The sequence below is a fragment of the Erinaceus europaeus genome, chromosome 17 (assembly GCF_950295315.1).
Source record: "Erinaceus europaeus chromosome 17, mEriEur2.1, whole genome shotgun sequence".
Taxonomy (NCBI): Eukaryota; Metazoa; Chordata; class Mammalia; order Eulipotyphla; family Erinaceidae; genus Erinaceus; species Erinaceus europaeus.
Window position 1 is genome coordinate 59861728 of NC_080178.1, and position 15385 is coordinate 59877112.

The 15385-nt window shown below is 38.7% G+C and overlaps 1 protein-coding gene across 8 annotated transcripts in view; it reads left to right on the forward strand.

Annotated features, from left to right (window-relative positions):
- Positions 1-15385, forward strand: part of DLG2 (discs large MAGUK scaffold protein 2) — a 1912587-nt gene that overhangs the window by 992228 nt on the left and 904974 nt on the right. For all 8 annotated transcript variants that reach the window (XM_060176807.1, XM_060176791.1, XM_060176792.1 and 5 more), the window contains one exon: positions 1397-1558. In XM_060176807.1, the coding sequence (XP_060032790.1) occupies positions 1397-1558 (162 nt within the window). The remainder of the gene's footprint in view (positions 1-1396; positions 1559-15385) is intronic.

Below are 15385 nucleotides of genomic sequence, written 5' to 3' on the forward strand. Positions count from 1 at the left end.
TCTGCTATCTACCCACCCAAACTTTTAACACTGTTTTGTTATTTTATTTTATTTTAATCTGTATTTATTGGATAGAGACAGCCACAAATCTAGAGGGAAGGGGGCAGATATAGAGGGAGACAGAGAAACACCTGCAACACTGCTTCACCACTGGCAAAGCTTTCCCCCTGCAGGTGGGGACCTGGGGCTCCAAACCAGGTCTTTGCGCCTTGTAACATGTGCGCTCAACCAGGTGCGCCATCACCTGGCTCCTAACTTTTAACACTTTACTCTGGCCACTTTGAGGGTTATGTTCTCACCTACTTGCGTTCATTCTGCTTAGAGTGCACACTTGCCTTTCTAGTTACTAGCTGAAAAGACATGCTGAACTTTGTTGAAGTTTTCTGTTCCCAGACTTTTTGATATTTGTTGTTAGAAAAATCTATTGATCTAACCTAAAGCCTTTGTGTTTACAAAACATGTCTGGCTGATTGTGAACAGGTGCCCAGTAAGTAAGGCTATAGGCTCTCCTTTTTGTTACTACTCCCCTTTAAGGCAGAAGTATGCAGTGTCAGAGTTATAATGGAAGCCCATTATTGCCCATTGCCCATTGCCTTGAGATTAAGCAAAACGCATTATCTGTAACTCTGACCTTTGGCTTGACTATTTCTTGAAGAATCAGAGAATTGTGCCTGACTAATGGCATTCATACACTAACTATTGTAATCAAAGTTTAAGACACTCTTGATATCTCCCACACCTTGAAAGTAATTTGTGCTTTGACAATTGCTCTAGAATTGTTTTAGCTAAAAGAATCTTTGAGCTTCTTGTTCCTTTTAATGTGATGTGATTTTGTCAATCAATACTCTATGAGAGTTCTGATCTGGGCACACCTGACGTTCTCCCATCCCAGGGTGTCTAAGTGCTGATCCTCCAGACTCTTCCGCTAACTCTAAAGTGACTGAAGTTATTTTCTCTCAACCCTGAGATATTTTGGAACTCAGAATCCTGGCATCTTGCTAAGGTTCTCCTACCTGTATATGTCATATACTTTTGCTTTTAGCCTATTGCACATCATAAATCCTCTTCATATTTCTTTTGGCTATTGATACTGCATACTAGTATAAGCCTTTCATCAAAAATGAAGTGTAAATATGAATGTACACATTGCAGGGGGCACCATTAGACTGGTATGTTTCTGTGTGAAAGAAAGTTACCTGTGTTGGTTGATGTCATTGGTTGGTTTGCTTTTGCTTGCACTTGACTCGGCTTATGGTTATGACCAAGATAGTGCACTACAAAGCCTGCTTGGTGACATCAATAACAGGTTGTTACTTAACCTCAATGAAGTTAGAAGGTGAAAGTTAGAACCTCTGCAGACGCGAATGCCTTATACCTTTCCTGTCTTTCCTCCTAGAAGTATCGGTATCAAGATGAGGATGCTCAGCACGATCACTCCTTACCTCGACTGACCCATGAGGTACGAGGCCCAGAACTCGTCCATGTCTCGGAAAAGAACCTGTCTCAGATAGAAAATGTCCATGGATACGTCTTGCAGTCTCACATCTCTCCTCTGAAGGTTGGTTAGGTTACTACTGGAGCTAATGTCAGTGGCGGGTCTCCTTTGCTAAGCCAAATGTTGGTTGGGCTATTATATAAAACTCTTTCAAAGCATCACAGGGATCCTTACTTGCCAAAGACTCTGTGGTTTTGGAGGCTTTATCTGGAGATTCTGGCATAGGACCATTGTTCTTGCAGTTATTTGAGTGTCTGGAAAATCCTCTTAGTTGCCGAGAAGGAGAAAACAACAGAGTCAAGGGTAAAAAATGGAAAGGGGAAAGAAAACTAGCCACAGATTTTAAAACTCCAGTACATCACTGCTTTTTGTTCATATCCTATCCTCCATCTCAGATTCTGGTTCCAGATAAAACAAAGGAAGTAAATGCACCATGAAAATTGTATTGCCATCCAGACTGAAAAGGAAAATTATAAGTGTTGTCTCATCTGTAGCTTTATTTTACTTTCTGCTTTGTGTCAGACCTTTCCAATACTTTTTACCTTGATTCTTTAATTTTAAACAACTTTTAAGAAGCAATACTGTGACAAGAAGAGACAATTAAGTGAGAGTAAGAATTTTTTTGCAGTTCTTGGTTGCAAATCATTTTCCTTTTTCCTTCATTGGTTCTATGGACTTTTGTGCTTTGACTGATATTTTAAAAATGTTGATTAAAGGTGAAAATGAAAATATGGGGTTAGAGTCCATGATGTAAGGAATAGAAAACAAAGCTATTCAATAATTCTTTAGTTATTGTTGAAGAAAATTCATTTCATTATTCAGAATACTAACTTCACCAAGACTTTCAAACATTTATTTTACAATAAAAATTATAGGCATAAAGATGCACCCAAATTTTCTAAAACTTTATTATCCATTCACAGGAAGAAAAAGAAATCAAATAAAGACTAAATAATGTTTGATGGAGGTCCAAAATATTGGTATTTTTCAAATAATCTGGCATTCTTTTTTTTTTATTTAAGAAAGGTGCCATTAAAAAAAAAAAACCCATAGAATAAGAGGGGTACAGTTCCTCACAATTCCCATAACCCAATATCTCCATATCCCATCCCCTCTCCTGATAACCCTCCTATTCTCCATCTCTCTGGGAGTATGGATCCAGGGTTGTTGTGGGTTGCAGAGGTCTGGCTTCTGTAATTGCTTCCCCACTGCACATGGGCGTTGACTGGTCGATCCATACTCCCAGCCTGCCTCTCTCTTTCCCTAGTAGGGTGGGGCTCTGAGGAAGTGGAGTTCCAATACACATTCATGGGGTCATCTGTCCAGGGAAGTCTGGTCGGCATCATGCTGGCATCCGGAACATGGTGGCTGAAAAGAGAGTTAACATACAAAGCCAAACAAATTGTTGAACAATCATGGACCTAAAGACTGGAATAGTGCAGATGAAGTGTTGGGGGGGGGGGCGGTATTCCCTGCATGCTCTTGTGTGCTTCTGCTTTCAGGTATATATTTTTCCCCTAGTTTATGGGCACGGGTGAGCCTATGCTCTATCTCAGGGGACCTGGACTATATCTAGGTTTGGAGACTTATTGGGTAGTGGACCTGGAATTGAATTAGAGAGTACTATGAAAGGAAAGGTGATGAAGCTGAAGGGTTGTCATTCCACACCTGAAGTCTCTGGTCACAGTCTGAAGTGAGGCATGCTGGGGTGGCACTCGTTGTGTTGATTAGGTTGCCATCTGCGGGTGCAATGTTATTTGATTTGAATTGAGAGCAGCATGCAGGAAAGTGGGTCCCACCCTAAGGCTCCAGGACTGGGGGAAATATAGGCTCTATAGTGGAAATGTGAGGTTCCTGTTGTCTTAGGGTTCAAGAAGACAGTGGATAGTTATTGTTATCATCACATTATTTGGTTATTGGGTTAACTTTGAAAAGTCCCTTTGTTAGGGTTTGGGGTATAATACCCAGCATCTTGTATATAGCTGTGCTACTGGTTGCTTCTCTGCTCCCTGGTCTAGGCTTTTGAGAGAGTCAACATATCAAAGACAGCCTATGTATTAAAAAGACTCAGTCTGTGTTTTAAGAAGTTCTAGACATATGATCAATTTTTCCCCTCTCATATTAATTAAATAGTTTATATGTTTACACTTTAATAGGAATGTACCTAAACACCATTCCTACCACCAAAAGACTGTGTCCCATCCCCCCCACCTACCCCCAAATGCGCTGGGAAGCCCAATGTCTACCCTCCCCCTCACCACAGGGTTTTTACATTGGTGCCCTGCTCTCGATTTCATCAGATCCTGCTTTTAGTTTCCCTTTCTGTTCTTCTTTCTCAACTTCTGTTGATGAGTGGGGACATCCCATACTCATCTTTATCTTTCTGACTTAGCTGACTTAACATAATTCCTTCTAGCTTTGTCTAAGATGGGTCAGATAAGGTGGGCTCATTGTTCTTAATAGCTGCATAGTATTCCATTGTGTATATGTACCACAGCTTTCTCAGCCACTCATCTGCTGTTGGGCCCCTGGGTTCCTTCCGGGTTTTAGCTATTATGAATTGTGCTCTATGAACATAGATGTACACATATCTTTTTGGTTGGGCATTATGGAATAAAGATGCACCCAAATTTTCTAAAACTTTATTATCCATTCACAGGAAGAAAAAGAAATCAAATAAAGACTAAACAATGTTTGATAGAGGTCCAAATTTTGGCATTTTTCAAATAATCTGGCATTCTAAAATTACATATTACCAGATAAACCTAGTTAAAATCAGTTGATTAAAATATCCGGGTAATTTTTAATTCCAGTTAATATTTAATATATAGAATATTTAAATGTTATTCTTCTGGGATTCAATGTACAGTTCCTCCTGAGTCTTTTGGGGAAAAAAATTAATGATGGAAAGGGTCATGTTTAAACTGATGAAGAGAAGATTCAGGATTGAAGGAGTGTGACATTGACATTAACCAGATAATGTGCATACTGATAGGAAGGTATATTCTGTATCAAAATGAAACCAAATTTTTGGCAGTTGTACCCCAAAAAATGAAGTCTTATGACTGTTAAACAGGAGGTTGACTATAGTTTTTCTATGACCAGTCTTAACTAATGGAATCATGGCTCTTATTTTGTGGTTGGAAGACCTCCCTTCTTTGGGCTCCCTTTCATCTTGCCAACAAATGCTCATTCTTATACTGTATACTGCCAAGTATAAACCGAGAAAGAACAGGGCTGTTCTTAAAACTAAGCATTACTTTTGTGGTTTTGCTCTGTCAGTGTCTTACTGAAGGTACCTCATATTCAGTTCTTAAAGTACCTTGAGTTGCACACACACCACCACCCCCATATTAAACATTAAACTTAGGATAGGTTTTCCTTTTGAAGTCACCAGTGCAGTGTGTGACTCAAATGCTGTATGAAGATGAGCTGTGAGATAGTCATTTTTTGGCCAGGATTTCCATTATGGCCCTGGAGAAGTGTTAATGTTGATTAGAAAATACTTTCGGTACCAGTCTTCTACTAAAAATATTGAGAAGGACATATGTGTACATTTTTTTTTTCTGGAACAAACGAACAAACAAAAACACCCACAATTACAGGGTTTGCAGATTTCATGGTGTAAGTAATCAAAAAAAGGACTGATTTCAGGCTTTCAACATGAAGTTAGTGAATAGATTTGGAAAGGGAATTCAGTATAAATAAGCCCCCCATAGCACTCAGCTCTCAGGTTCTAGCATGTGTATTTTTTTTCTTTTGCAATAGAATATACTTCCTAATTAAGTTGTTAAAGGGAAATTACATCATTGCAATGCAAGTGTTTGGAAAACATGCCATGGTTAAAATCTAATGCTTTATTTTCTCATAAAGGAGACCTATTTTAAGTCGATATATCCTGAGAAGGTACAAATTCATGGTCACACCTGTCATATTCCCAGATTTTGCTTTCTTTGTTCTGACTGGTGATCTAGTATCAAGCACTAGGAGGGAAGATGAAAGAGGTAAAACATATTACCCAGCCACGCCCTCTGAATCCTAGTTAAAAAGAAGTGTGATTACAAATTAAGGATTTACTGGTGACATGCTTCAATAATGTGAAATTGCTGCATGGCAACTTTAGTTTTGCATAGAACAGGCTCTGAATAAATGGCTGCATCCTATCCCTGCTGCAGATCTGGTAATCTTTTCTTCCATCACTCTATGTCACTTGGAGCCTTGGTCCTAAGATTCATCTGCCTTTGGTGCAAACCCGCTGCCAGCCTGATAGATAAGCCTGCTTAGTCTGTTTTCATTAGAGTATCTGTACCAGTGTGAAGTATGAGGTTGGAAGGAGCAAAGCAATTTAGCAGTGAATTCAAGGGAATTTTCCTCCTTTCTGCAAGAAGGGGATGTTTTCTCTCCAGATGCTACCTGAAATTTTCCTAAAAATGAAGTAGGTCTCTGATAAAACATTTTTATTAGAGTATGGCGATTTTTTTAATACTAGGTCATTTCATTAAATCTCAGTTGAGTATCTAATATATGCTTCATATGGGGAAATGGCAGTAAAACCATTAAAACATGTATTTTACTCATCTAAGAGGACTTGAGATCTAATGATTTGTTACTTTGTCTTAGTCTGTGACAATGAAACAGTGCAGAAATGGCTTTATGGTGCAGAGAAATACCAAGACTGCATCTCAGTCTTTTGTATGAAGAGAGAAGCTTTATTTTGTAACATGACACAATATGAAAAGAAGCAGGTCAGCCCACCAAGATTTCTGCTCTCTTCTCCCACCTGGCTCCTTTTATTACTATATCTAATTTTGGTCAGAGACAGTGAGGCAGGGAGAGCTAGTTGAAAGAGACCATGGCACTGAAGCTTCCTTCAGTGGAGTGGAGGACGGAATCAAACTTGAGTCACGCACCTGGCAAAGAAGCACATGATCCAAGTGAGCTATTTTGCTGGTCCTCCTGGTTCCAGTGAAAAATGAATAGCATTTTAATTGGGGGCTGGGTAGTAGCACACCGGATTAAGCGCACATGGTAGGAGGCACAAGGACCCTCACAAGGATCCTGGTTTGAGCCCCAGGCTCCCCATCTGCAGGGGTGGGGGGTCACTTCCCAAGTGGTGAAGCAGGTCTACAGGTGTCTCTCTCCTCTTTTCTATTTTCCCCTCCTCTCTCAATTTCTCTCTGTCTTATCTTATAAAAATAATGGGAAAAAAGGCCTCGAGGAGCAGTGGATTTGTAGTGCTGGCATCTAGCCCCAGTGATATCCTTGGAGGCAAAAATAAATAAATAAATATCACTTTAATGAATAGGAAAAAATGACACTAAAAACAAAAATAAAAAAAATTAAAATTAAATAAATAAAATAACCAAACAGCCCACAACCATGCTTATTGTTCTTTATCAGGACCTGTCAATTCTAGTTCTGTATTTTTTAAATTTATTTTTTCACTATATTGTAATTTTCATTCAGTAAATTTATTTTCATAAGCTCAGAACTTTAAGAAGTAAAAGCAGCTGAGGATGCCTCACCTGGTAGAGTGCATGTTTCACTGTGCAAAGTCCTAGGTTCTAGCTGCTGGCCACCACATGGGAGCATCATGCAAAGTGGGAACTTTGGGAGAGGTAAAGCAGAAATGGGGCATCTCTATTCTTTTTCTCTGTCTCCCTTGCCCTTTCCCATTCTGCCTTTCACCCTTTATCTGAAGAAAACTAATAATTCACCAGGAGTGGTGGAATCTTGCTATCATGAAGCCCCAGTGAAGCCTTTATGACAAGGGGCAAAGAAATGGAAAGAAAAATAAGTTAAAAACAACTTAAACATTGCATATTCAAGACACTCCTTATGATCATAGTAGTTTGGCCAGAAATATGTTTGTTTAAATTTTACTCTTACTCCTAGCCATTAGTATTATTTTTAATCAATTTAGTGTCAATGTTAGAATCATTCCTATGGTCATGGCCTAGGATAATTTTGTTCAGTATTGTTTTCTCAGTCCTTCTACAAATACTAGTTGGTTTAGCTATTATAAATGGCAATATATTTACTGTTATACATAATTGCCTTCTGGGAAGTTGGTGACATTGTTATTAAAATAAACAAGAAAACAAGGCATACACTTACTCAAGGAATCTTTTATTTCAAATAAAGCTATTTTTTGCTGGGTACATATACTTTTGGAAATAATGTAACAGATATACATAGTGCCTAACAACCTATAGATAAGATTCTGGTCCTGAAATCAGACTTAACCAGATTCAGATACAGAGTCTTTTGACAACTGTTAGTTATTTTATTATTTTTTAAAAATATTTATTCCCTTTTGTTGCCCTTGTTGTTTTATTGTTGTAATTATTATTGATGTCATTGTTGTTGGATAGGACAGAGAGAAATGGAGAGAGGAGGGGAAGACAGAGAAGGGGAGAGAAAGATAGACACCTGAAGACCTGCTTCATGGACTGTGAAGCGACTCCCCTGCAGGGGGAGAACCAGGGGCTGGAACCGGGATCCTTATGCCGGTCCTTGTGCTTTGCACCATGTACACTTAACTCACTGCACTACAGCTCGGCCTCCAACAGTTTTTAAATTCGATCCATTTGCATTAAATTAAGAATTGTAGAGGGGGACCCAGGAGATGGCTCCATTTACTAGTGTGTAGAATGCGTGGCTTACCATTCAGGAGGCTCTGGATTTGAGCCCCGACACCACCTGAAAACACCAGGAGCAGTGCCAGTGGAACTCCATGGATGGTGTCACAGTGCTTTGCTGTCTTTCTTCTGCCCACCTCCAAAATAGAGAATAGAAATGAGGCCAGCAGGAATGCAGCTCAAGGATACCCGGTACACCTAATTAAAAAAAAAAAAAGAAGAAGAAAAAAAATTCAGAGTGCTGTGAAAATATTTTGCATGATGTCTGAATGATTTATATTGCTACCAGGTGAAGAGGTTTAACAGGCAGGTAGATATAAAGATGGAGGGCTTAGACTGGATCCGGAAATGAAGACCAGCATCTTCAGTAGAGCTGAAGTAGTAGAAATTAGTTTCCGAAGCAAGGAGCAGAGTGCTGAGGACCAAAACACAGGAAACAAAGTTCCATATCAGGAGTTTCATAGTGAGAAGGAGTTACTGAGAGGACTATAGAGAAATGAGTAGTCACCATGGTGCTTAGCCCTTAGTAGGTTTATGTTTTTATTTTTAAAACTGACATATACATTTCAAGGAAAAGATGAAGCTATCTTAATAGAAAATATATAACTTTTCTGTTATGGCCAGAATTATGTTGATAAACACTAGCTAGTTTTTAACAACAAAAAATATTTAATCTCTCAATTTATGGGAACCTGATCAACTGGAGTATTGTATTTTTCTTTTCTATCCATAGTATTTTTGTTAGCATTACTAATTGTAAAACTAGGATTGATATGATAGATCACCTGGGAAGGTACCTTGTTGGCTATATATGATTCCCAGGTTCCGGTCTACTTGGTCTCCAACACACAGGGAAAAGCTTTGATGCTGTGGTGCCTTCCCTTGTCTCCCTCTGTCTCTCTGTCTCTCTGTATCTATTTCTGTTTGAAAAAGGCAACCTGGAACAGTGACTCCCCTCTGATGACAAAAATATAAAACATTGTAAAACTAGACTGATCTTGTTATTTCAAAATTTTGGCAATTTTTAGATATATAAAGTCTGTTCATTTCTGTCCCTCACCACTAGATGGTGGAAGTGTTTGAGCTGATAGTTCCTGAAGTACCTGATCTTGGAAAAGAAGCTGAGATTTGCAAGTTTAAATCGGAATTTTCTCTGTTAATAAAAACATAAGAAAGGTTTGGCAGAGATTTGCATAATTGTGAATAATGCATTTTGTTCTAGACCAAGGCCTTGGTGAAACAAAATGGTTGGTTGAAGTATGGTCTTGACAGAGATGAACCTAATTCAAGCACAATAGTCCTTGTGCTAAGATTCTATGCAAATGAATCCTTTCTTGCTTTAATTACCATTAATTGGAAAGGGTAGCAGTGACATACTCCAAATAATCCTGAATATTTAATTCAGTAATTAGAAAGAGGGAAAAAGAAAATTGTGGACCTAAGATTCACCACTACATTCATAATTCAAGTATACTCCCCCAGATTTAGTGTCCCATGGATTAATGGGATTCCACTATGACTTTGGAAAGATAAATCAGTGGAATAATAGTAAATTTTCCTATTTCTCTCACATTTATAATAGTTATAGAAACAATAATAATGAACTTTTAGACGTATTAATTTGTATCTATACATTAAGGGCATAAGAAATTCTAAACAATGAACTTTTGCAATAATCTGAAATGATTGCCATTAGTGATTTTTTTGTAGCTGTAGATATTCCTAAGGATCTTGTTCAGTTACACATAGAAGCTATTGGTCTTTCTTTCTCCCTCTATACCCACCCTTCCCTTTCAAACTGTCTCCATCAATAGCAAGAGAAAAAAAAGGCCACCAGAAATAGTGAATTTGCTGTGTGGTCACTGAATCTTCAACAATAACCCTGCTGATAATTGGACAAAAAGCAAGCAAACAAACAAACAAAAAAACAACTTTAAACTATTACTTAACAGTAACAAAATTAGGCAATAGATATTTGGCAAACTTACTAAAATTCACACATTAACCGTATTAAAATTCTTGTAAATTTCATGTTGAAATTTTATAGTCATTGAATTGCAGAATTAGGGCTCCAGGGATTTCTTCTTTTAATTTTATTTTACGTCATCTCCTAGGTGGAGGAATTTTATTGAGTAAGTCTTTTGTTGGTGCTTTATTTCCTGAGAACAGTAAGACATTGGTATCACCAGCTTTTATTTGTTCCCTTTATTGGAAGATTAATGGTTTACAGTGGGCAGAAAAAGTACATTAGTTTGTACATGTGTAACATTTCTCAGTTTTCCACAACTCAACCCTTTCTGGGTTCTCCTTTGTCATCATATTCCAGGACCTAAGCCCTCCCCTCCACCGCCCCCCTAGCCCCAGAGTCCTTAACTTTGGTGCAATACACCAACTCCAGTCCAAGTTCTGCTTTGCATTTTCTTATTTATCAGTTTCTCTCTCTTCTTTTTTTAAAAATTATTAGTGGTTTAATACTGATAGACAAGATTTTAGGATAAGAGGGGTACAATTCGTACAATTCCCACCACTAGAGTGCTATATCCCATCCCCTCCATTGGAAGCTCCCCTATTCCTATTTTTGGAAGCTTCCCTATTCTTTATCCCTCTGGGAGTATGGACAAAAGATCTCTATGGGACACAGAAGGTAGGAGGTCTGGCTTCTGTAACTGCTTTTCTGCTGGACATCGGTGTTGACAGGTTGATCCATACCCCCAGCCTTTCTGTAATGGGGTAGGGCTCTGGGGAGGTAGAGTTCCAGGAGTTATTACCAGCTTTTAATTTTAAATAAGAAATGTAAAACTTAAATATAGCACTCCTTATGTTTCTCTACCACGAATACTTAGAATGTATTTTACAAATTAGAAAATGGAGTCCTACTTATATAACATGGTTTCCTGTTATATGTTAGAACTACAGCCAATCCAAGAATTATGGCATCTAAGAACATAAAACTGAGAAAGCGCATGTGAAATAATATATTCAAACCCTAATTTTTAAATTTATTTATTATTGGATAGAGACAGAGAAATTGAGAGAGGAGGGGGAGATAGAGAGGGGGAATGAAAGACACTTGCATCCCTGCTTCACCACTTGCAAAGCTTTCCCCCTGCAGGTGGGAACTAGGGGCTTGAACCTGGGTCCTTGTGCACTGTAATGTGAGCACTTAACTAAGTGCTCCACCGCCTGGCCCCTCAAACCCAATTTTTTTAATTTAATTTTTTATTTATAAAAAGGAAACTGACTAAATCATAGGATAACAGGGGTACAACTTCACACAGTTCCCACCACCAGAACTCTGTATCCCATCCCCTCCCCTGATAGCTTTCTTATTCTTTAATCCTCTGGGAGTATGGACCCAAGGTCACTGTGGGATGCAGAAGGTGGAAGGTCTGGCTTCTGTAATTGCTTCCCTGCTGAACTTGAGCATTGACAGGCTGATCCATACTCCCAGCCTGCCTTTCTCTTTCCCCAGTGGGGAAGGGCTCTGGGGAAGCGGAGCTCCAGGAAACATTGGTGAGTCAAACCCAATTTTTATGCCTATGGAAAGCTAAGGTTCAGACCAGCTGTGTGCCTCTCTGGGCAGATGCACACTTCACTTTAGAGCTGAGAAAGGAACCAGAGTTCTAGCTGCCCACACCTCAGTACTTGCGCTATAAATCCACTCCTCCTGGAGGCCATCTTTTTTCCGTTGTTGCTGTTGCCGTTACTGTTTTGTTGTTGTTGCTGGATAGGACACAGAGAAATTGAGAGAGGAGGGGGATATACACATATACATCTTGTGTATATGTGTATATGTGTGGCACCATCTCAGTCTGCTCCATTGTATTTGGGCACTTGTATTGATTCCATAGTGTCTCCTGTTATATATGAATAGTGTTACAGTTAACATTGGTGTGCATGTATCATTTCACATAAGTGATTTTGTGTTTTTTCGCTAGAAAAGTAGGAGTGGAAGTGCTAGGTTGTAGGGTAGGTCTGTCTTTACTTTTCTGAGAACCCTCTATACTGCTTTTCTGGGGGCTGCACCAATTTTATTCTGACTGAAAGTTATGTTCCTTTTTCTCCACACTTCATAATCACTTTTTATTTCTGGGATATTTTTTTCTTTAATACACTCAGACCATGCTCATAGATATGAGGTGTCATCTCACTTTTGATTTTCATTTTTCTGATGATAAACAGTAGTCCTCACTTCCATTTTTTTTAGAAGAAGTAATAATGGAGTTAGGGTTTTGCATATACTTAGTTATTTTTTTTAAAAGAATTTATTTATTCATGAGAAAGGAGGAGAGAGAAAGAACCAGACATCACTCTGGTACATGTGCTGCCGGGGGTTGAACTCAGGACCTCATGCTTGAGAGCCCAATTCTTTATCCACTGCGCCACCTCCCGGACCACATATACTAAGTTCAAATATTTCTCAGTATGTAGGCTCTCAAAAGGGAACTATTTTAGGTTATCTTAGTAGATTTATCATATCAAGAACAAAGAAATGATGTTCTTGCTTTGTACCAGAATGTGATCTTAGGATCTAAGAAGCATATTTCAGTAAGAAAGGCAGCAAGCTGAAGTGATTCCAGAGCCAGGTAAATAGACTGTTGAGAGGGCTAGCATCCAATGAAAGCATTAAAGATGTAAGTGATGTTGTCTTTGGGGAATAGGCTCATTTCAGGGAACCACCCTATTTTAGCCTTGGAGCAACAGAGTCAACAGGATTCCCAGGTAAAGAGAGGTTGAGGATGCATTTACTTCACGAGAGCCAGTATTCTAAATGTGGAACTTCTACTTCTGTTCCCATTCCTCTGAGCATTCTTGATATCCACTCCTACGGCAATTCCCTGACATTATTAGTTAGTATCATGAGCTTCTCTACCAGCTATATAAGCCAAGAACTATAATGTCTTGCCCAAGTTTGAGTTTTAACTGCCGTAGATTATTTTCTTTATGCTGTATGAAAGTTACATCTAACAAAGAACTGCCTTCAAATGACCCCATTGACTAAAATGATGATGTGTTTTCCAGGATTCAGGCACAGAGCATTTCCAATATGTGGCTAACCTCTTCATGGAAATGTCAGTCATAAAATGTATACTGGGTATTTATTTGTTCATCAGGGTCTCCGAAGTGCACTTAAATTAGATTCCTCTTTTATTTTCTGTACCATTAAGATATTGGCATGTTCCGAGTTGCTGGGTTTGAAATTTTAAGAATAGCTAGCTCATAACATTTCACTTTCTGCTTCAGGGTGAACTGCTTATAAATCAGGCCAAAAATGTGATGAATTGGACATCTCCTACTCAATTAGCTTAATGTGGGCAGGAATATTTCCAGGTTTTGCAGCCCCTGTTTTACCAATCCTTTGAATAGACTATTATATAAAATGTTACTGTGTATTAATGTCTGTATCTCAGAAACTTGATATTTTTTATTTCAACATCTACTGCCATACTGCATTTCATGACTTTGATTTAGATTTGAAGTCACTGAGTGATAGTTCCTAATGTGATTTATACTGTTGTAAGCCTTTCCTTGTTTTCTTTCAGTCTCTGAACAAGTAAGAAAGTAAGCTAACAGAGTTGCTGCTGTCAGTGGGTGATTTAATTGGGGGGAAAATTTTAGCAATTTAAGGGAAACTTCAGACATTGGAGCTCTTCCTCTGTCGACTAAATGATCCGATGAGATGGGTCCCAGCCAAGCAGATTCTGATAGTTTCATGGACTTTCACCACACTGTTTATACTTTGGTAGTGAGGTTTGTTGGAAGAATTTATTACCATGTGTTTGTTTCAGTTTTCTAGGGAGAATGTGTTGAGGCCTAGGATTATGCTAATTTTAAACAAAATAAAATATTTAAATATAATTTACACCAAGGAAAGTTATCTATATTCTCTTCATTGCCTGTCTTTCAGCATTCACTAGCTGAGTTATTATTTTATGTATATTCTTCTTCTTTCCTCTCTTCTCTTTCATTGTATCAGTTAGCCCTTTCATTGTATCAGTTAGCTCCATTCTTGCTCATTAATTGTTACAGTCAAGAATTTTGAAATAATCTCCATGTAGTTCATTTCATTTTCTTCCATAGGTCATTGGGTACGATTCTGGACAAGTCACTGGTCTCTCTAGGCTTTGCTTTCCCACCTACTGGTTAATAATAACAGAAATGAGAATCTAGTCAGGCTGAGTACTATATGGCTGTGCTTACAGTATGGCAGAGTTCAGGTGAACGAGGAGACACTATGAAAGCTACTACACAGTGGTGAAAATGAGAACAGGACATGGTTCACCTGCTTTGTACTGAAGCCCCTTGTAGAATCTTGTTTTGTGCAACATCACATTGTACTTTTGATGAGAACAAACACAATTCCAGTCATATTGAATAACTTGATAGTTTAGACAGACCTGGTTCCCTTATACATAATTTTGCTTAAAAGCTGCAGTTTCCTAAGGACCTTTGGACAACAGGGTGTAAGGGTTTCTAGTATTCATTTATGATTGTGGCTTACCTTGTACTGTTCCATGCCTCCTCATTAGCGCAACAATTTTGGAAGTAGGTGGTTGGTTGTTACTACATATATGTATGTGTATATATAAATAGATATCTTTTTTAAGTCTTATTTTATTTTTTTATTATCTTTATTTACTGGATAGAGACAGCCAGAAATCGAGAAGGAAGGGAGTGACAGAGAGGGAGAGAGGCAGAGAGACACCTGCAGCATTGCTTCACCACTCGTGAAGCTTTCCCCCTGCAGCTTTTCCTGCAGGTGAGGACTGGGGGCTTGAACCTGGGTTCTTGCACATTGTAACATGTGTGCTCAATCAGGTGCGCCACCACCGGCCCCACTATATATATATCTTTCAAGTCAGTTATTATTACACATTTCAGAGAAAGATCCTGAGACCAAATGAGAGGCCAACAACTTAAGGCCATATCTTTATTTATTTATTTATTTAGTTATTTTTTAATATTTTATTTTATTTATTTATTCTCTTTTGTTGCCCTTGTTGTTTTATTGTTGTAGTTATTATTGTTGTTGTCGTTGTTGGATAGGACAGAGAGAAATGGAGAGAGGAGGGGAAGACAGAGAAGGGGAGAGAAAGATAGACACCTGCAGACCTGCTTCACCGCCTGTGAAGCGACTCCCCTGCAGGTGGGGAGCCGGGGTTCGAACCAGGATCCTTATGCCGGTCCTTGTGCTTTGCGCCACCTGCACTTAATCCGCTGCGCTACAGCCCGACTCCCAAGGCCATAT